This window comes from Elgaria multicarinata, chromosome 10 (genome assembly GCF_023053635.1).
Source record: "Elgaria multicarinata webbii isolate HBS135686 ecotype San Diego chromosome 10, rElgMul1.1.pri, whole genome shotgun sequence".
Taxonomy (NCBI): domain Eukaryota; kingdom Metazoa; phylum Chordata; class Lepidosauria; order Squamata; family Anguidae; genus Elgaria; species Elgaria multicarinata.
Genome location: NC_086180.1, coordinates 69700847 through 69724190, shown reverse-complemented (window position 1 = coordinate 69724190; position 23344 = coordinate 69700847). Strand labels below are relative to the sequence as shown.

At 43.1% G+C, this 23344-nt stretch overlaps 1 protein-coding gene across 1 annotated transcript in view; it reads right to left on the bottom strand.

Moving 5' to 3' along the window:
• GLRA3 (glycine receptor alpha 3) overlaps positions 1-23344 on the bottom strand; it is a 111301-nt gene that overhangs the window by 25835 nt on the left and 62122 nt on the right. Inside the window, exons 4-5 of the mRNA XM_063135199.1 lie at positions 12256-12479; positions 8296-8378 (exon numbers count right to left, since the gene is read on the bottom strand). Coding sequence (XP_062991269.1) covers positions 8296-8378; positions 12256-12479 — 307 coding nt within the window. The remainder of the gene's footprint in view (positions 1-8295; positions 8379-12255; positions 12480-23344) is intronic.

The window sequence follows — 23344 nt, the reverse complement described above, 5'->3', positions numbered from 1 at the left end:
CCCCAACCCCCAACCCCCAAATGCTCTTCCTCCTGATAATGTGCCACCCTCACACACTGGCCCCATTCAGAAGACACCTTAAACCACGGTTTTAACCACGTTGGTTAAGCCAGAAAGCCTGGCAGTGTTCAGAAGACACTTTTAAAAATGGCTTTAACCATGGTGACTAAGGCAAAAATATCATTATGGATCCTACGAGGTATAAATGTGTAAGAGGAATACAACGTTACCATGATAGGATCATAATGATTTGCCCCAAGGTGTAGATCAGGCCTGGGAGAGGAGAATATGGGAATCTTTCCTTCTATTAACTTCCTTAAATTAACATCATAGGATCCAATCCAAAGAGACTGATAGATTGACTGTCTCCTGCTTAACACACAGGGACATGTACAATATTATTTCAGATCACCATTATTGAACATTCAAAACCATCCAATTCGATATTGTTTCTCAAGTTTCTGTTTCTTTTCACTCTTTTTTTAAATAAAGAAGGCATGTGAAATTGTTTTCTGATCTCTATATGAATTAAGCAGAAAATATTTAAAAGTGTTTGTGAGTCACAGTCCAGATGGAAAGAAATCTTTGCCATCTGCTTCGAGAGATTCTGTGATCTGAAGTGAAATCTCGCCTTAAAAAAAGAAAACACCTAAAGGTGCAATCCTATGCATGTTTAGACAGAAAAAAAGTCCTACAACTCCCAACATTCCCTAGCTTCCATGGCTGTAGGACTTTTTTCCTGTCTAAACATGCAATACATTGCACCCTAAATGACTATTGCCCAATGAAATAGGTATTCCATAATTAATTTAGGCCATCCATGCTCACCTTGATTCACTATTAGTAACCATTGACATCCATCCCTGCTGTGAAACATCCCATGCATGCTCCACTGGAATGAATGGGGATTGTGCAGCAGAAGTGTATTATAAGGATGTTATAGTGCAGCGGTTCTCAACCTGTGGGTTGGGACCCCTTTGGGGGTCGAATGACCCTTTCACAGGGGTCACCTAAGACCATCGGAAAACACATATTTCCAATGGTCTTAGGAAACTGTATTGACTGAACTATGTCATGTATCATCTTTTGTATTATCAAAGCTATGTTATGTATTATTTTCATTAGCAAACCATCCCATGACAATGGACCGTGTAGAGAAGAACGAAAATAATTTTATGGTTGGGGGTCACCACAACATGAGGAACTGTATTAAAGGGTCGCGGCATTAGGAAAGTTGAGAACCACTGTTATAGTGGGAAGGATTTCCCTCTGCCACAGAGAGACCCCTGCAAGCCAGACCATTTGGGGCTAATATCAGAGAATCAGTGATCCACAAAAGGATGCCACCAGAGCAAAATGACTCCGTATAGGAAGTGCCCATATACTGAGTCAGTCCTTTGGTCTATCTGGCCCACTATTGTGGGCACTGACCAGCAGCAGCTCTTATGGATTTCAGGACAGAGTTTTTCCAGCCTTACCTGGAGAAGCCAGGGATTGAACCTTGGATCCTCTGTATGCAAAGCATGAATTCTACCACTATGCTAAGGCCCCTGCCCAGGGGGGTTATACCTCCTTAGGCCATACTCTACTGATAAAGGTAGAGGCAAACAAAACCAGGACCATTAGCCAATTTGTCTGTTTTGGAATGATGTGACTGAGGGCGAATCCTTGCCATTGTTCTCTGACTGAATAGCGCCGGGAGAAAGACCTGAGGGATGCACTGAGCAACATTCCCTATCTTGCTGCAGTTTGCCAATTCTAAGGAGCAGAACTTTGGCTCTATCATGCTCCAGTGGCACTTAGTTCTGCCTGTCTAGGTGAGGCAGAATATAGACAGAATGGGATGCAATCGGAATGCATATCTGCATTATACACAACTACAGTGAAAAATCATTAAACAATGCACATCTCCATCCACAGTCTGTCTCATAGCTTCATCCCACGGACCTGTTTCCCTCGAATTATCCCTACAGCGCTAAACTGTCGCCGTTGTTGTTGTTGTTGCTACCGGGCGGTTAGATCCTTTGCATACCAGGAAGTGGGTTTAAGGGGGGGGGAAATGTAAAATAATCATAACAGATCAACGGATGCTTAAAGCTCTCCTTTATATCTATTACTGTGCCAATTTTGACGTCTTTATCTTTAAAGCTTACGCAGATGTAAGCATTTGTTAATTTTTCATCAAATCCTGCTCCTGCGCCCCAGTGGCCGCTTGAAAACTAGTATCAAAATACGGCAAGTCTTTTGCTTTTATAGCACAATTAAAGCAGGATGCATGGGAGTACTTCACAATCAAAGCAGATTATAAGGTGGAAAACTTCGGAGTCCTTTGCATGCAATTCACAGTGATTGCACAGTATAACGCTGGTGTGATAAAGCTCTCAATAACAGTGTAATCCTATACATGTCTATTCAGAAGTAAATCCCATCAAGTTCAATGGAACTTGCTTTCCAAGTTCCATTCTCTTACGTGGTTCTAACTATTTTGTGACCCAGAGGGTTGCTCTCTTCACTCTTAAAGCAGCCAGTATAAGGAAAAAAGAATTAGAAAAAATGGATTAATAAGTTTTTATCAAATGTTGTAATATACTTATTAACTGTTAGTCATATATAATGTATCATTTACGAATTGAATATTGTTTTTAAATTTTAAATCATAAATTTTAAGTAATGTCGGTTTGTTTTTAATGATTATGTGATTTTTTAAAATGGTCAGAAGACTTATTCAATAAAGATATTCATTCATTCATTCATTCATTCATTCAAGTAAGAGTATTTAGGACTGCAGCCTAAATCAATTAGGATCAGTTCCCTTCTCAACTCCCTGACATTCCCCCCTCCTAGCTTTGTGGGTAGAAAAATCCCCAAAGCAGGGAGATGGGGGGGGGGATTGTTTGCAAAACACATACCCTATTTCAGTTTAGCAGTATAAAAATTAAGGCACTTTAAATATTTAAGACAACAAACTAAAAGGCCCTAATACGAGTATATTATTTAATAAGTCAGCCAGTTCCTCTAATTCTTTAGGATTCTCTCTGCACATGAGTTCCTCCTGACAGGATTTTTGTCCCTTTCCCCCTTGTTATTTTTAACACTGCTGTAGGGGGAAAGTTTCATTTTTAAAAAAATGGGCAGAAAAATAAAACCTTTCTCAGTTCTGAACTTCGAATGCTCTCCATGGAAACTTGCTTTTGAAAACTACAAACCATATACCCTAAGATGAACATAAATTTGAAAATGTATAATTGACAAAATGTGATTTTGATTGAAGCACTTTGCAAGGAAATAGCTCAAGTAGCAGCTTTCAGTTGCAGGAAGCAATTTAGCACAGTCTCAACTTCTTTGAACTCGTGGCCTTTTTGCCTCAATGTTGACAACTTTTTTTCGGTGTCCATGTGTGTGTGTGTGTGTGTGTGAGAGAGAGAGTGTGCGTGCACGTGTGCCTGTCTGTTTGTCTGTCTATCTCCATGTCAACTGATAACACTTCATAGATGCAATGATGTTAATTGCAGCCCATGAAAGCTTATACCTCAATAAATTTGTTACAGCACAATCCTATGCATGCTTATTCAGAAGTAAGTTCAATGGGGCTTATACCCAAGTAAGAGTACGTAGGATTACATCCTTGGATTTTTTGTTCTTGCTACCACAGGCTAACATAGGATCCCTCTGGGGTTTGACACAAGGTGAGTCTACACCAACCGTTTATTGCAGGACTGTATCACAATCATCACTAACAGGCCACATGACGTTCACCTTCTCCCAAGGTTATCGCAGCTCCACCTCTCAGTTTTCCCGGAATATCCCTGACTGCTTTTGTCACGTTTTTCCATCTCTCTTGCTTCCATTGTGAAGAATTTGTGCGCTTGCCCCCCCCCCCCTTTGTGAGGTCCTTGCTGTTCGCCATGAGTTCCGGGCTTGGCAAACAGCCAATCAGCTGTGAGGGGCATGTGCATGGGTAACGGCGTGTTTTACCTAGTGTATTTTTTTATTACAAACATATCTCTGCGCAGAAATGCATATTTATTTATTTATTTATTTATATCCCACCTTTTTTCCTCCAAGGAACCCAAGGTGGCATACATAATCCTCCTCCTTTCTATTTTATCCTCACAACAACAACCCTGTGAGGTAGGTTGGGCTGAGAGTCTGTGACAGGCCCAAAGTCACCCAGTGGGTTTCCATGGCTGAGTGGGGACTAGAACTTGGAACTCACAACTCCCAGTCCAACACCTTAGCCACTACACCACATATATTTGATGGAGTTTCTATCACCCCATGTGTTGCTGTGGGTCTGTGCTCCTGCACATCCCTCATGGGTCAGTAAAAAATAATAATCCTGTGCCCCATAGCCATCTGCCTAGCCCGGCCACTCCTACCAATACACACACGGATCCGCCGTAACATGGCATACAGACTTCCATGATGGCCCTCCTCCAATTGTGGTACAGATCAGTTGTGTGTGCCTCGTGAGGGGCGATCGCGGAAGTGGGGAACCTTCAGGAGCCTGCCTTTTCCATTGCAAAAGGGCTGTCGGTGTAGATTAGCCCACAGTATCATCACCCCATATACCAGATTGGCGCATAGGGGCGTAGGTATCATTTAAATTGCATAGCAAATTGCATATGTACTTTTTACATTTCTGATATCAAAATACATAAATAATCTTAAAAGAACAATAGGGCTACATATCCTATTAAAGCATTAGTGCATCATAGCCCACAGTTTAGGAACACTTGGAATACTCTTCCAACATATCATAGACCATGGCTAGACTAGGGGGTGAAAGGGACGATCCCTGGGATATCACCCCATCTATGGCCAGAGTGAACCTTATGGCCTGATCTTATAAGCCACTCCATTCACACACACACTTTCAGTGGGTGAGAATAACACTTACAACTGCTTTACTAATGCATTACTAAATCCATTTTCTGCACTGGCATCATGAGCTGGCCCAGTACCTATATGTCAAGAGAAGCATGTGTGAATGCTACTGTACCAGTGCAATGATTATTACCAGATGTGGTGTGCTAAGTCAACATTGTACAGTCCTGTAATGAGCAGAGTTCAGATGTGATGAGATGGGTGAAAAAGAGCAGGCCACGACTTATACTAAAAGCCTTTTGGGTATCATAAAGACAGCTACACTGTTGTAATTTTGTATGCTTGATAGCTGATACAGAGTAGTGCCAATGGGAATGTGACGAACAGTCAGCCTGCCTTGGATAAAATGCTGCAGTGGTTATGCAAGAACAGCCCAAGACATCACAGAGGGGATTTGAGCTTAGAGCTAGGGATATATGAGAATGTTGTTTTTGCTCACAAAAGAAATGAGTATGCCCTGTCTGAAGCCCTGAAGATGACCGTGATCACAAGCACGCATCTGTTTCAAATTTCCAAAGATTTTTCACAACCGATTAGCACAACTGGTTTTTGCACACATTTCATAATTTGCACAAATTTCTCCTGTATACTGAATCAGACCTGCTTTAGTCTATGGAGGAAAGTTGCACAAATTACAAGAAATTTGGACAAATTTGGGGACTTTTCACATTCAATCACTGTACCATACCATACTTCTTTATTGCGATCCATAGATCCATGAAAAAACAAGAATCAAACATGAAATCATACAGTTAGAGCTATTATCAACTTTCGTCTAATACACAGAGATCTCTAATCCTGGCCGCCACTGTAAGAAATTTAGCAACAGCCAAAGTTACTCTTGAGGACTTATCTTCCAACAGAAACTTAACATAAAATTTGTCTGAACTTTTGGACAGTTTGCTCAACAATGGGGTGATCATAAGATGGCGGGCCTGATTATAAAAGCTACAGGACAGAAGGATATGCTCCATCGTCTCCACTCCCATATTCCTACAGGGGCACAGTCGTTCCTGATAAGGGACACCAGCATATCTGCCCTGAAGTAATTCAATAGAATAAACATTGCATCTGGCCTTGGAGAAAGCAATACGATATTTAGCCACCGACGGGTTCTTTAGATAGTCAGCCAGCTGAAGAGGCCCAATGTAATGAACGTGCAATGCACTGGGAGAGCAAGAAACATGAGAGCGAGTGCGTAAGTCACAGACGATCACTGTACAACTTTCCTGTTCACAAAGAGTGAGCCGCAATCACAAACACAAAAGGGATTCGGGCAGGAAACAAGCGGCGAGACACTTTCCAGAGAATCCTAGCAATCTCGAATACTGCTCATTTGCCCATCTCTGCTTGGAGAACAGCTTCTGCCATGTGTCACCTTCAGGGGAATCATTCTGGAGGGGGAACCATACCCCTTCTGCTGTGTTCATACGGAGGAAAAGAGCAGATCTGCACCCGGTGGCCCCACCACCACAGTTGTTTCCCTGTTAGATTTGAAAACATAGATGTAGACACCAGACATAGAGGAAGGTCGTCTCTTCAGATATTCTTGCCAATGTGTGGCTGGCTGTGAGTGGGGTGGCAGGGGGCTCATCTACACCAAGCAAGATATTCCACTATGAAAGTGGTATGGAAGCAGTATATAAAATGCAGGAGCCACGCAACTGCTTTATAGCAGTATTGAAGTGCACTGACAACTGTTGGGGCCCATTGACACATACCATATACTGCTTTCATACCACTTTCACAGTGTTATATCCTGCTTGGTGAAGATGTGTCATGGGCCCCAACAGTTGTCATTGCACTTCAGTACCACTGTAAAGCAGTAGTGTAGATCCTGCAGTGCACTTCAATACTTGTATAAAGCATTAGTGTGGCTTCTGCCTTTTATATATCGCTTTTGTTGTGCAATATCCTGCTTGGTGTAGATGAGCCCAGGGCCTACAACAAAGATGGGACAGAAGGCACAGCCCCACTCTTCCTCCTCATGTTTGTGATTGCCATGTGGGAGGTAATGCCTGAAGAAGGTCATATAGAAGGATAGGAAGCTACCGTATACTGAGTCAGGCCATTGGTCTATGTAGTCCAGTATTGTTGACTCTGACTGGCAGCAGCTCTCCAGGGTTTCATGCCAGATTCTTCCCTAGCTCTACCTGGAGTTGCTGGGGATTGAACTTGGGATGTTCTGCATGCAAAGCAGGGGCTCTTCCGCTAAGCTACAGTCCCCCCTGAAGAGGCTTTTCAGTGAGAGCCTTTTCTGGGGAAGTGGCCCTGGCGGTTCTGTTGTGCCCCATAAAGCCTCTCCAGGTCTACAGTATAACTGAATGTGCAAAGGGGCTCTGGGACCTTTCTTCCAATCATATCGCTCTTTAATTTTCAATGCTGCCACTTTTGTTCCTATAGCATTCCGCAGTGCCAGCTTTTCTTTTAAACAACTGCATCGCACCCCCTCTCACTGGGTTTGATCATATACACAAAGTGCTTTGGACACAATGGGAGACTCTGTACTGTTTTTGTACAGTTAGTAATTATTCACAAAGAGCTCAATTAGATGAGACATTTGCCCTATCGTTCTCCAAGTCACAGTAACGTACTGGAGTTCTGCTCTCTCTCTTTTTTTTTACAAATTACTATTTAAGGCACATGTTCCAGGGCAGCTTTGCTTTGCATTGCTGAATCCAAGTGGATCTCTAGGCATCCCGCTGTGGTTAAGAAATCTCATCTTGTTGACTGCACTGATTTTACTACTTCCCTGCAAGGCAACCCAACAGCATGCCCCCAGGAGAGCCAAATGCATGAAGCTCAATCTGAAGATTAGAATTCCTGAAGCTAACTATATCACAGATTCTTTAAGCGTGACCTGACTTCCACTGTGAAAAAAACAAGCAGAAAAACAAATAGGTCGTGCAGCTTATTTTTCATTCCAGTTTGCTTGTTTCCATCTGACTGGAAGCAAATAATTACAATTAATAAAAGTATCTCACACTTATGCTCATTGCAGATGGTGGTCCTCAGCTCTCGCTCCCACCCCATCCGTAGGACATTACATGTAATTGCAAATAGGCACCAATTTGGACATTCCAAAGAAGATGCAGGATAGGAAACATGAGTGATTTGTGTTTCTTTCCCCACATTTCTGGGGAAAGGCTGGAGATGAGCATTCCCCGCCCCCCAAGGTGAGATGCATATTCTGTTCCTGGATCAGGAGAACATGCTTTTCTGCCATCATTATCATCATCATTATCATCATCATCATCATCCTCTCCATCTATAACATCAACAAGGAACATGATGCATACAAAGAAGACAGTTATTGTCCATGAAAGCTCATTCTGCTATGAAATAGTAGTCTTTAACCTGCTACAGGGCTGTCTACTATGAACATGAAAATACTATGTTTACACTTACAGCTTTCCAGCTGCATTATACATGTTTGGACATCCATTGGGAAATTTTTGAGATCCATTGGACAGGAGAGTATTAAAGTCAATCTGAAAGGATACAAAACAACTATTATAAAGGGTACTGTGAAGGGCACAGAGTCCCTCCCATTTAAAATTACTATATGAACAGATCCATATGCAGTAAAGAGGATGACACTTGGCAGCCAGGCAGACACATGTAATTCTTATAGTATAAGCTGAGAATCAATTAGGCATTTGGAGAATAATACGAAGTCAATCTGCTTATTATCCTGAATATATTAAGGCTGCAGTCCCATGAACCTTACTTGGGATGAAACCCCAGGAAAATCAATGGGGCTTACCTGTGAGTAAATATATTTGGCCTTCACATTTTTTCACAGTACTCTCTCAATGCAATTCATTCCAGGAGTCAGCTGTATTGCAGACTACAGCCCAATCCTGTGAGTCCATGTTAGTGTTTTGTGAGGCTAAAGCACAATCCTAGGTCTTTCAGATAAAAGCCATCTGAGCCTGCCCTCTGCTAGAGGAAGCCTCTTAATTGACTTTTTATTACAAGAAAATTCAATCATTTATTTTAAGTAAATCCTCTGTTCATAAAAAACCAAAAAGCTTGAGGGAGGCTGTGGAAGAATCCCCATGGGGTCCCAGTCTAGCTCTCCAGAGTTCACCAGTTGGCCAAACCCCTTCTTCTTCCACCATTTCCCCCTGCTGACTACCAATCATTTGGCCATTTCTTGGTTAGTGTGTGTGTGTGTGTGTGTGTGTGTGTGTCCCAATTATAAAAGGTTGAACTGCCTCTCCTACTGGCAGTAAGAGCTTCAAGCTAAAATATGCCAGTATTTTTGCTTCACCCGTTTTGTTTTGAACCCCAACCACTACTGGAATGCCTCCCCTGAGAACTTCTCCAAAATTGAGTTGGGTTCTCAGGTTGACAGAGGTTCAGTGCCTTTGCCATAGGGGACAGAGTGCATATGAAGAACATTGCACTGGAAAACAAAATCAACATTGGTTTTGCAAATAATAATAATAATATATTTTAAAAAAATAAATAAATCCATTAGGGAACACAATTCTAAACCTCTTTACCTCGATCTTACCTCAAAATCCATGTGGATTTTTCATCCCAACACAATGTTCCTCAGTGGATGAAAAGCTATACCAGAGCTGGCCTCAAGTATCACACATACTGCATAAATTTGTGCCTAAATTAGACCTGTCCATTTCTCCTCTAGGAATCTCAGATGCTTGTGGAATCACTATCAGGACTAGAGATCAGAGAAGGCCTTGAACCCATAACCTGAGAAATATCACAGATTTCACTTTTACCCAACTGCTCAGCTCCAATTATGATTTCAGATCCTATTATTTTATCACTTAAATGGACTCTATGCTGCAGCTATTATATGACAGTTGTGCAAAAATGAAATTCTGATCAGCTATCATTGTTTTTAATTCACTTTAAATGAATTCATAGTCCTGCTCCATTAATAAAATACTATAAACTTCTATAAACTACTAATAAATTTCATTCATCCCATGGAAACAGTACAGTGGACAAACAACTTTACATAGTGCATAGTTAAACTATGTAATTCACTACCATAAGAAGTGATGGCCACCAGCTCAGATGGCTTTAAATGGAAATTGCACAAATTCATGGAGAACATAAGAAGACTATGATGAACCAGGCCAAAGACCAGTCAAGTCCAGCATTCTCATAGAATCATAGAATAGCAGAGTTGGAAGGGGCCTACAAGGCCATCGAGTCCAACCCCCGGCTCAATGCAGGAATCCACCTTAAAGCATACCTGACAGTTGGTTGTCCAGCTGCCTCTTGAATGCCTCTAGTGTGGGAGAGCCCACAACTTCCCTAGGTAACTGGTTGCTCTAACAATCAGGAATTTTTCCTGATGTCCAGCTGGAATCGGGCTTCCTGTAACTTGAGCCCATTAGTCCGTGTCCTGCACTCTGGCTTGTTCACTCTGGCAAGCCCACAACATGAGTGTATTAGTATTCAATCACTTATGTTCCCAGTTGCTGGGAACATAAGTGAGAGAATGCTATTCTCTCCTATATTGCCTCCTATACTGAAAGTAATATATAGCCATGGATAAATTTATCCTCCATGAATTTGTCTAATCTCCTTTTAAAGCCGTCCAAATTACTACATCTTGTGGTACTAAATTCCATACTTTAAGTATGTGTGAAGAAGCCCTTCCTTTATCTGTTCTGAATCTCCCACCATTCAGCTTCATGGGATGACCCCAGATTCTAGTATTATGACAGAGGGAGAAAAACTTCTTTCTCCACACCATGCATAATTTTGTACACCTCTATCATGTCTCCCCTTACTCACTATATTTATAAGTTAAACAGTCGCAGCTGTTGTAACTGTTCCTCTTGGGAACTTGCTCCAGCCCTTTGATCATTTGGTTTCTGCTTTTTCTGCACCCTTTCCAACTGTACAATATCCTTTTTCTTTGAAAGGTGTGGTGACCAGAACTGTACACTGTATTTCAAATGTGGTCACACCATAGATTTGTATGAGGGCTGTATGATAGTTCTATGCTCGATTTATGTTCTAATTTACCTTTTTCATAGTAACCACACACTAGCTCAACATTTTCATTGAGTTGACCACCACAACTCCAAGATCCATCAGTATATGTGAAAAGTTGGGATTTATTTCCCCAACATACATAGTTTTGCACCTGCTTATATGGAATTGCATTTGGAGATTTCCTTTTGGAACCTCAAGATACTTTCTTGGAAAAAAGCCTATCAATAGCTACTAGTAATGTAGAGTATATATTACCTCCAGCATCCGAGTAGCATGCCTCTGGACACCAGTTACTAGGGAACAACACTGGAAGAGGGCTGTTGCCCTTGTGTCATGCTTGCGAGCTTCCTATAGACATCTGATTGGACACTGTGGGAAACAGGCTGCTGGACTTGATTGGCTTTTGGTCAAATCCAGCAGGGTTTACCTTATTTATTTATTTATTGCATTTTTATACCGCCCAATAGACAAAGCTCTCTTACATTATGTTCTTGTTATTACATTGTAAGAGGGAATATTTGTGGTCAGCCACCGGCAATGTGAGAAAGTATGTGCTATTCCACCTCCAGATATCTAGCCCAGATGACTGAAGAAAAGAATTCAGAGTAGACTGTTAGCTTGGAGCTTCTTCAGATTGCAAGGGGGGAATCACATTTCCCTCCCATCACTCCTCTCCCACAATAGCGATGAGCAGTTTCCTCTTCCTTCACATGCTGAAGAAAGAGGAAGTAAACAAAGGCCACGTGGCCCATTCAGTGGGGTTTTTTCTTGCACTGCTTTTCCTGCACACAGTGGGAAATGGTGGCACATTTCTCTGAAGGAGGAAAAATTGGATTTTCCGGGGTCTTTTTTTTTTTTTTAATGGGAAAATGTCTAGTGGGAGGCACATGGAAGGCAGCATCGTGAAAAGGACCTGCAAAGATCTGTGAATGCCCAGTAACGAGCATGCTATAAAACACTCATCTGATGATCCTCTAAAACTTGAGAGCACCAGTGCTATATAGGAAAGACCCCCCCCAAATAAAGAAGAGATACAATTATTGTCACACCACTCCCATATCTAAGCTTCAGTTTGTTAACTGAAAGTTAGAACCAGTAAAATAAACTCCTGGTAAAACAACAGACTTTTTTGCTTTCAAATGAAAATTCAGTAATGATACTTTGGGGGCGAGTTCAAAGTTATGGTCTCCACATGAGGCCATGACATTTGAATCAGGCTTCAGGGATTTCACTGATCATATTATATATGAATGACTCAGGCTACATCCTTGCATCCACAAATGTGAACAATCCCGAAACAGTGATGATTTTACCATTTACTTTAAGGGAATGTGGGTTGCGCCCAAACCACTTCAGAGTTCCCACGTAAAGTCTGCAATTTACCTGATGGAATAAAGCACATTTCCATTTTTAAAAATTCGTAGCAATTTGTTGTCTGTCGTTACTTCATGAAAGTTTGCACCCTTTTCGTTGGCAAAGAACAAGTCAGGTTTCCAAATAGAGTCCAACATGGATGGATCTAAATCTAAAGAGTCATCTGGATATTCACTATACGTAAGACGTGGATCATTCCAGTTCTGACGGAGAAATATGTTCACCCGATAATCCTAAAAGAAAAAGAAAAGCATTTAGTGTTTTATCCAGGATAGCTCTTTTTCTTTCATTTAGGCCTAATCTACACTAAGCAGGATATTACACTATGAAAGCGGTAAATAAAAGGCAGGAGCCAAACCAAGCAGGATAAAGTGGTATATGGTATGTGTCAATGGGCCCCAACAGTTGTCAGTGCACTTCAATACTGCTACAAAGCAGCAGTGTGGCTCCTGCATTTTATATGCCATTTTCATACCGCTTTCATAGTGCAACCAACCATAATTCTATTATGCCATCATTTATAACTCAAATTGTGGACAACCTTTTTAGACATAAAACACAATGCTGCACTAAAACCTAAACTGCATTAAAAAATACTACTCCAGGAATTTGCAAAGAAACAATCATAGCTCTCAAATTCTAATTACTTACGGAACATAAGGTTGAAATGCTTAAAAACATGTATTTCTTTGTGTAAACTTAGAGCAGAATTGCATTTCCAGGGTAATTTACTTCCCTGTAAAGGGGTTATTAACTAATGCTGTTGTTTCACTCTTCTGTTCTCATTTTGTAGTTATAGAAATGACCTAAGCCTACCCTCTTGTTTATCGAACACACAATGTGGGTGTGTGAAGTGCTTCACCTAGGGGATGTGTATATGGCCTGTTTACCCCCATGATGGCTGTGCAGTGGGACTGCAGAGTAAGTCCAAGTAAGCACGGGAAGGCAGGGTAGGGAATGGGCTTGATGAGCCAGATAGCCACCAGCAATGCAGTTTTCTGGCTGGATGGACCACGCTCCCTCCTGCTGTCTAAATTTATCATTTATTTGCCTTGTAGCAGTGAAGCTGCAAGGTTTTAAGGAAACCCAGCTACAAAGTGGCATTTTATCAACCCCCCCCCCAAAAAAAAACCCCTAGTGGCACTGTATGTAGTATTATTCACAACAGCCCTGTTAATTGTGTCAATACCCATCCAGTCAAAACTTCTCGCCACGTTTCATTTCAAAGAAGAAATATATATGCACAGAACAATTGCTTTTCTTGCTGTTCTGGCTCTTAAATGAGTCTCTTCTACTGCTTCTTTCCTCATCTTTTTTAAAAAATGTTTTCCCTTTATTCTTTGTATCAAGAATATTTCAACTGAATTATTATTATTGTTGTTATTATTATTATTAGTCATTGTTGTCATATGTTTTCTTTGAGCCTTCACTTTTTCTTTCCATACATTACATTTATTTATTCATTACATTTATATTACATTTTGTAAACCGCCCAGAGAGCTTCAGCTATGGGGCAGTATATAAAATAAATAAATAAATAAATACCGCCCCATAGCCGAAGCTCTCTGGGTGGTTTACAGAAGTTAAAAACAGTGAACATTTAGTTTACAAATTTCCCCTGAAGGACCAAGTACACGTTTTAGCTGTGCTCCTGGACTTGGTGCTTACTGGGGAAGCTCAAGTGGTGGTGTTGGCCATGGGTACCCTTCTCCAGCTTGGGCTGCTACACCACTTGCAGCCCCGTCTGTAGGTTCTTGCCTCAGTTATTCATCCTCTGGTGACATCCTGGCTGGACTGTTATAACGTGCTGTATGTGGTGGCTGTTTCTGAAGATAGTTCAGAAACTTCAACTGATGCAGAATATGGCAGTATGGATATTTGTGGACGCTGGGCAGCCACTTCGTGTGACACCAATACTACGCCTGCAGCTTTGGTTGGTATTTGGCACCAATGACTGATTTGTCCCCAGACTCAAAGTCAGTGCTAACCCCCTGTTGCTAAAAATAAATCTAAAAACTGCCTGCTCTCTGCCCTTGAGATGTTCCATGTATGGTTATTATTTTCTGTCACAAATTACTCACAGATCAAATTCTAATATCGTTATAGGCCTTGAAGCAGGAATTACTTAGCACAATTATACAACTTGTATTATCCTGGAGATCACACGAGATTATTCCTTCTGGCCTTAAAATTCCATTTCAATTCCTATTTTTAAAACTCCAGACCTACAGTAACCAATGAGATTGGGGCTTCCTACCCCAAAGGTTATTCACATACTGGAAGTTATTTCGACAGTCATGTCATCACAAATCAGCCACAAAACATGGCTATTTTGCTTTGGATAACGACAGTATTTTATATTACACTCGGGTGGGTGGTATTAGACCAAAACTTTGTAGTGCAATTAAATAACAGCACAATCCTATACATGTCTACCCAGAAGTAAGCCCCATTGAGTTCTATGGGACTTAACTCCCATGTAAATGTGTATAGGATTGAAGCCTAATACTGCAATACTGTGTTAAATGAGACTTACTCCCAGGAATGTGAGCATAGGATTGCAGTCTAAGGCCTTAGCTAGACTGGGCTTTATCATGGGGCAAACCCCAGGAACGTCCCTGTGCATCTACATGACGCACAGGGGATCCTGGGATCAGGGAGGAACCATCCCTCCCTTGCCCTGGGATAGAGCCCTCCCTTTGGGGCCGCTTTTTCCACGGTCCCGGGTTTGAGCCCAAGACCGCAGAACGTGTGGCCCGTTGCCGTGGTTTGACCTGGCTCTACGCAATACTTGTGCGGAGCCAGGAGCACTGCACCCATCGGGGTTAGGGTGGGGGGAGCGGGTAAACTAAATTAAATTAAGAAAACACTTACCTTCTGCGCACGAATGCTCATGCGCTGCTTCTCCTTTAAAAAATAAAAATGGCAGGCGCAATGCCTCTCTTCCTGAGGTCGTCGCGCCTCACGTGTAAACAGAGGAGGGATCTCATGTTAAACACAACACGAGATCTTCCCTCCTCCATCCTGGGTTATAAGGTAGATTTAGCTAAGGCCTGTATGTCCTTTTTTCATTTCTCTTACAAAGGACATGATGGTGGCACCTTCAGCTGAGGTGCTTCTTCTTCTTCTTCTTCTTCTTCTTCTTCTTCTTCTTCTTCTACTTCTTCTTCTTCTTCTTCTTCTTCTTCTTATTATTATTATTATTTGTATCTCACACACCCTTTTAACTGCTTCACTTTGTTAACCATTACAATAACGTATGATAAGTATGAGGTTAGATATGTTGCAGTTGAAGACTGAATGATATGATAGTCAGGGGCTTGTCCACTTTGCCCCTGGATTGCTTCAGAGTGGCAGCACGTGGTCTACACGATGCAACAGCCACTTCAAATCAATCCAGGGACAAAGTCTCGAAGCTCTGCACTAAAGAAGTCGGGGATTTACCACGACTTTTTTAGATTAGAGCAAGGCTCTGTGCCCCTGCGGAGCCTTGCTAAGGAAAAATAAAATTTAAAGGGGATGCTTGCATTTACAATTTAAACGCAATCCTTCACATTTACAGCTAACAAAAAGAAAGAAAGAGAAAAACCTACATCAGCCCCATTTTCCCATTAAAACCACACTAACCAGCACAGATGCTCTCAGGCACCCCAGGACCAGCCTCGTGAGCACTCGGGTGGGTGGGCACGGTGCCGGTGCCTGGAAACCCTCAACTGTGCTTCTTTAACTAGTTCAAAATATGGCAGCCAGGCTGGTCACCGGTACACCTAGGGGTGACCACATCACAACAGTCTTAAAATCTCTTCACTGGCTTTCAATTAGTTTCCGGGCGAAGTATAAAGTGTTGGTTATCACCTTTAAATCCCTACATGGTTTGGGTCCAGGCTACCTGCAGGATCACCTTCTCCCGTACAATCCACCCCACATACTCAGGTCCTCTGGGAAGAATTTACAACTGACAACTATTACCCAGAGGACCTTTTGCTGCTCCCAGTTTGTGGAATGGCTTGCCAGGAGAGATTCGTCAACTTAACAGTCTGCCAGAATTTAAGAAAGCCATAAAGACCTATCTGTTCCGGCAGGCCTACCCAGTTGAATTTTAAGATGCCTTTTTAATGGTGTGCTGCTTTTAATGATGCACTGGTTTTAAACGTTTGAATTAGTTTTATGTATTTTATGGTGTTTTTATTTGTGTTGTATCCTGCCCCGATCCAGAGGGAGAGGTGGGTAACAAATAAATAAATTTATTATTATTATTATTATTATTATTATTATTATTATTATTATTATTATTGAGCATCAATGCGACTGTGCCCCAGGTTGCGCTTCTGGGCACAGCATTATAGAAGTAATATAGACAAGGGCCGGGAGAGCCAGGACTCAAACTGGGAAATTTTTGGTCTCTGAGCTGCTGCCTCATGTGGTGAACTGCTGAACTATGTGTTGCAGCAACTCGCTAGGGCTACTATGAGTGTCATCAGATGAGTGGATTTTCATGTTTCCCTACCGTTGCTATGGCCTCCTCCTGCTGTCCCACAATAGCGAAGCTCTCTTTACACAGGGGGAGAAAGGAAGCAGCAATGACCACATGGCCTGTTTATATTTCATCGCTTTTCCTGCACACTGCACTGCTTTTGTTTTTTAAAAAACATGGATTAAAAGGGGTCTATTTTGCGACGGAAAAATTAGTGGAAGGAGCAGGAGGCACGTGGGAGGTAGATTACATTGTGTAAGAGATGCACGAACATCCGTAAGTGGGCAGTAGCAAGTGTGCAATAACACACTCATCTGATGTCGCTCTACATCTTTTGGGTTTGTGGAGTGTTGGGGGAATGGTATTTTCCCCATTTTGTTCTTTGGATTTCAATATATTTGCACAATGCCTTTCTTTAGTAACACTTCAATTCATTAATTCATATTTAGTTGATTCAGTTTTCAGATTTCAATTCCCATTTCAGAAATCAGTACAAGTCCTGACCTGCTTTCTGCCACCTCTAATATTTGCATGTTAAATTTGAATAGCATGTGATTTTCAGGCTTTTAAATACTCCTGCATAGCATAATGCCTGTCACATTTCAGTGCAATTGGATGAACGACACCATGTGAGAGGCAATTAAAATACAGTGATTTCCGATCACCTTTCCTTTATATCCGGTGGAACACCTAACCAGTCTTCTCCTGTCTGTCCATTTTAAATCTGAAATGTACAAGCTTGAACTCCACAAGGGTTTCATGGCCACCAAATTTCAAAAAGATCAGGCACAAAGTGTCCTTTTAGAGGCAAGAGGGAGGAATTGTTTTGACTGTATCTGACCTAAAAATCCTGTCTCAAACGTTTAGTGGCTGGGTTGAAATCTTCCTTTCATCCTTGATCTGTCCATTGACCTGGATGTGTAAGTCTGGTGTGTGTGTTTTGTCCAAAATGCATGAAATTTTAAGGGATTCTAATAGTTCCTCTGGGCATCATGTTTCAAAACGATAGCTAATGAGATGACAATCTTATGGGCAAAGGGAAAAAATGGTCAAACAATCATTATGATCAGGGAGAGATAAAGCCGTTTAACTATCTCAGTTGTTTTGAATAGAAGTAGCATGAAAAATAGAACAGCATGAAAAAATAGAAATAGCATGAAAAATTCTCTTTGAGCATTCAGAATGATATCACCCTAGGTTAGGTAGCAGCAGATTGACACTGGCAGATGGAAGCGGGTTGGGCAGATAGGGCTAGATTGTATTTTGAAGAGCTAGATTGTAGAACTAGGAGTTCAGCTGTGGAACTTGAGCCCCACATTTTGGGGGCTGGATTCCTGAGCTGAATTTGGAACCATGGAGACTCCCTCCCGGCGGAGGGGGGAGGATCTCACGATATGTTTATCATGAGATCCTCCCCCTGAGTTCACACACAGCACGCAACATCCCGGGAGGAAGGAGAATGTTATGCCCAACATTTTTTTAAAAAAGAAAAGGACCCACAGCACTCCAGTGCAAAAGTAAGTTTTAAAAAACAACGACCCCGCTTCCCTCCCCACCCCAGATGTGCACGGGGTGCTCATCACATTTACTCATGAGAAGCTGGGATGAAACTGGGATGGCCACCCACACATCCCATGGTCTCGGGACGATCCCGAGACCACAGAAGAAACTGGGGTAAAAGCTAGGGGTGTGCACGGACCCCCCGCTCCGCTTCACTTGCAGATCCGCCATTTTCCGGATCGGGTCGCTCCGCTCCGCCCCCGCTCCGCCCACTTCCGCTCCGCTCCGCTCGGAGCTCCGGATCCGGATCCGGAGCTCCGTTTTTGCCCCCCATAGGGTTGCATTGAAAGCTAAAAAAGTAAACAACTTTTTTTCCGTTGAAGTTAGAAACCTCACGTTTGGCACCATGACACCTCATGGGCGTATACACACACACGCCAAGTTTCAAGGCAATCCCATCATCCCCTGATTTTTGGCGAATTTTTGAAAATCGGGCACCCCATTCACACCCCTTGGGATAGCTCCGTCAATTTGCATGTTAGAAACCTCAAACTCGGCACCAGGGCAGCTTATCCATGTGTCCACATGCACGCCAAGTTGCAAGCAAATCCCATCATCCCCTGATTTTTGGCGCGGCTCTACCCTCTAACGCACCACCCATAACCCTAATTCACACCCCTTTAGATAGCTCCGTCAATTTGCACGTTAGAAACCTCAAACTCAGCACCATGATAGCTTATCCACGTGTCCACATGCACGCCAAGTTTCAAGGCAATCCCATCATCCCCTGATTTTTGGCGAATTTTTGAAAATCGGGCACCCCATTCACACCCCTTGGGATAGCTCCGTCAATTTGCATGTTAGAAACCTCAAACTCGGCACCATGAGAGCTTATCCATGTGTCCACATGCACGCCAAGTTGCAAGCAAATCCCATCATCCCCTGATTTTTGGCATGGCTTAACTCACCCCAAATTGTCCCATTCTACAACTACGTCAATTTGCATGTTTGAAACCCCAAAGTCGGCACCATGATAGCTTATCCACGTGTCCACATGGACGCCAAGTTTCAAGGCAATCCCATCATCCCCTGATTTTTGGGGAATTTATGAAAATCGGGCACCCCATTCACACCCCTTGGGATAGCTCCGTCAATTTGCATGTTAGAAACCTCAAACTCGGCACCATGAGAGCTTATCCATGTGTCCACATGCATGCCAAGTTGCAAGCAAATCCCATCATCCCCTGATTTTTGGCGCGGCTTAAACTTTTTAACTCACCCCAAATCAAGTCCCATTCTACAACTACGTCAATTTGCACGTTAGAAACCTATCCTTTGGTCCCATGACAGCTTACCCATGTGTCCCCATGGACACCAAGTTTCAAGGCAATCCCATCATCCCCTGATGTTAGGGGAACTTTTGAAATTTGAACACTCCAGTATGTCAGGGATTTAAAGTTGCAATTGCAGACAGCTCAATGGGGCCAGTTCCAAGGCAATCCCAACATGCCACGAGATAACCCTAAATCTTCTGGCACATTTGAAAAAGGGATTATTGAACTTGATAAAGTCTAAGTGAGCGCAGGAAGGACTTCTCCCCTGAGTCAAAGCAAGACACATACACCATCGCTGCAAGGCGGGAAGGGGAGAAGGGAGGGAAAGCAGGCAGGCAGCATGCATTGTAGTGCCGCAAGGATGGCTTGAGCACTAACGCATAGCAAACCAACCCATAAGTGGGCGCAAAGTGAGGCAAAGATGGCTGGTTATTTCTTTCTAAGCCAGCAGTTACGCCTTGAGGGGCACAGAGGAGGACGATTGGGAGCAAACCAGGCACCAGGCGGGCAGAGAGGCAGGCAGAGTAGGCGAGGAGTCAGTCCTGGCAGATGCCCCACCACAGCAGCACCCCGGGGGAGGCGGGCAGGCGGGCAGGCAGGCAGGCAGGCTGCGGGCATTTCTGGGGGCACAAGGAAGTGATGGCTGGTTTCTAAGCCAGCATTGCAGTTAGTCACGCATTGCAAACGCAAACCATCCCAGCGAGTCTGTCACCGAGGAGGACAGGCTAGCAGAGGGGCAGGCAGAGTGACATGTCATAGATCTAGTATTGGGGAGGAGTCAGTCCCGGCAGATGCCCCAACACAGTAGCACCCTGGGTGGGCATTGGAAAACGCCATCTTGTGGGTCAATACTTCCCCCACCCCATGTCCTGCAGGGTTGCCTGCCTAACCCTTGTGGGGATGGGAGATGGAGAGCTTAGAGTGGCAGTGCCAGCAGCAGCCTTCGGCTTTCCCCTGGAACCAGTCGCCTTGCCCGCCTCTTTCCCCAGCAAGATCGCCTGGTGCTGCCTATGAAGATGCATCTTCATGCTGCTGGTTCCATAATGCCCTGTCGATGAACCCCTGCTTAGGCTGAGTTTGCAGTGGCGACAGACAGCAAAGCGGGGATCCGCTCCCAACTCAAAGTGGTCCCACACGATGCTTGTCTTTCGTTTCCGTGGTGACACCACCAATTGCCCGCCTGAGCTCTCTGGTGTTGCCACAGAAACAGGGGTGTGGGATGAGACTGGGGAGAGAGCCTCGGCCTGCTGCTGCTCCTCCTCAGCCCCCACATCCTGGAGGCCCACCGCCTCCTCCTCCTCCCCCCCCTCCACTGTGCTGAGGACCTCGTCTAGGTCCATCAGCGGGCTCGTGGGCTGAAAGGAGAATGAAGGAGTTGGGGATACTCCTCCTCCTCTAATGGCACTGCTGCCACGTGCCTCTTGCAAACGGGCACTTTTCCCATTCCCACCCTCAAAAAGAGAACGCCGGGCACAAGTTGCAGAAGAGAGTGGCTCTGCCTGCTGCTTGTCCTGCTTCTGTTTTGGAGCAGTCAGCCAAGGAGTTGCCCGTTTGAGTTTCACAGGAGGAGAGGAAGCCTGCTTACTGCTGGCAGACTGAGCCTTGCTGCTTTCAGCACGCCTGCTTCCTCTTTTCATGATGACTAACAAAATATTAATACTACTAATACTATGTATAAGGTACTACTAAGAATATGTATAAGAAGAATATAATATGTTTAAATGTAGGGAAATGGGACAAGAACAATAAAATATACTACTACTAATATGTATGAGAATATACTAATATATATATATATATATATATATATATATATATACTACTAAGAATATCTACAAGAATATAATAATATGTTTAAGAATATTACTAATAAATGTAGGGAAATGGGACAAGAAATGGGACAACCACTACTATAACAAGAACAAAATATGAATACTACTACTAATATGTATGAGAATGTATACTAATAGACTACTAAGACTATGTCAAAGAATATAATATAATATGTTTAAGAATAGGGAAATGGTGTGCGTATGCTTTCCCCAAAATGCTCAATCTGTGGCTGCCTGTTGAACTTGACAAAAGCAGCCCACTCTGTCCAAGTTACACAGAGAAGAAAAAGAGAATCCAATTTTTTTGGTATATTTGGTATATAGAAGATAGAAGGAAACACAATCAGGATTTAAGAGAGGGGAGGGGGGAAAAGAACCAACCACTACTATAAGAAGAACAAAATATGAATACTAATATAATATGTATGAGAATATATACTAATGGACTATGTGAAAGAATATAATAAAATATGTTTAAGAATATAAATGTAGGGAAATGGGACAAAAAGTGTGTGTATGCTTTCAAAAGAAAGCTTTCACAAAAGCAGAACAGTCAGGCTTTAATACAGGGAAGGGGGGGGCAACCAACCCAACCACACACTCCAAAATTCAAAAATAAAGTTTATATTAAATCAAAGTAAGGGGAAAACACAGGGCAAACTAAGCTACAAGTCAGAAAGAAGCAAACAAACACACACACGCGCCAAACTAAACCTATCCTAATCTATCTCCAAAGTCCAAAGCAGGAGCACTAACTAACTAAGTGTTCCCTCCACGAACGCCAACCCACAAAGAGACACAAAACAGAAAGTTCTCAGGGTGGGTCTGCCTTAGTCCCCCCTCCAACGCTGGGATTGGAGGAGGATGCTTTCTGAGGAGATCAATTCTCATCAGGATTGGGAGTTGAATGTGCCTGTCATCGCTTCCAAAAAAATTAAAAAATAAATAAAAAAAACCCAAACCCCGATTTTTAAAAAAATATTGCACGTGAACCACAGCACGCAGAAAGTTGAGAGTGGTCTCAAAATGACCCCCATCCACGACTCTCTGTGCACAAGAATTTTCAGAACGATAGCTTAAACCCCCCCCCCAGTTATCCCCGATTCTTTCCCTCAATGCAATCCTATGGGCGAAAAGCCGAAACGCAGTTTGAGCCGCGCGGTTGACCCGATTTTTAAAAAAATATTGCACGTGAACCACAGCACGCAGAAAGTTGAGAGTGGTCTCAAAATGACCCCCATCCACGACTCTCTGTGCACAAGAATTTTCAGAACGATAGCTTAAACCCCCCCCCAGTTATCCCCGATTCTTTCCCTCAATGCAATCCTATGGGCGAAAAGCCGAAACGCAGTTTGAGCCGCGCGGTTGACCCGATTTTTAAAAAAATATTGCACGTGAACCACAGCACGCAGAGAGGTGAGAGTGGTCTCAAAATGACCCCCATCCACGACTCTCTGTGCACAAGAATTTCCAGAACGATAGCTTCAAAAACAACGTAGTTATGCGCGATTATTTGCCGCAATGCAATCCTATGGCGAAATGTTTTCAAGATGGCGACCGGAGCGCTCCGCCTGAACTCGGAGCTCCGAAAAATGGTCGCTTCTCTTCGCCTTGCTTCTAGGGGGTCCGCGGTCCGCTCCTACTCCGCCTCTGGGTAAGGCGGAGCAGGCCAATCCGCTACTGCTTCTACGCTCCTAATCGGAGCGGAGCACATCCCTAGTAAAAGCCGTCCCAGTTATCCTGGGAAAATGGAGGGATCATCCCTCCCTGCCCCTGGGATCCCCTGTGTGTCATGTGGATGCACAGGGATGATCCCGGGGCAAACCCTGGGATAAGTCATGGTGTAGACATGCCCTCAGTTACTTAAATAAAGAAAACTGGATGTGTGGATTATAAACTGAGACTCAATCCAGACAAGACGGAGGTACTGTCAGTGGGTCGTTTGTATGCCTGGCTAA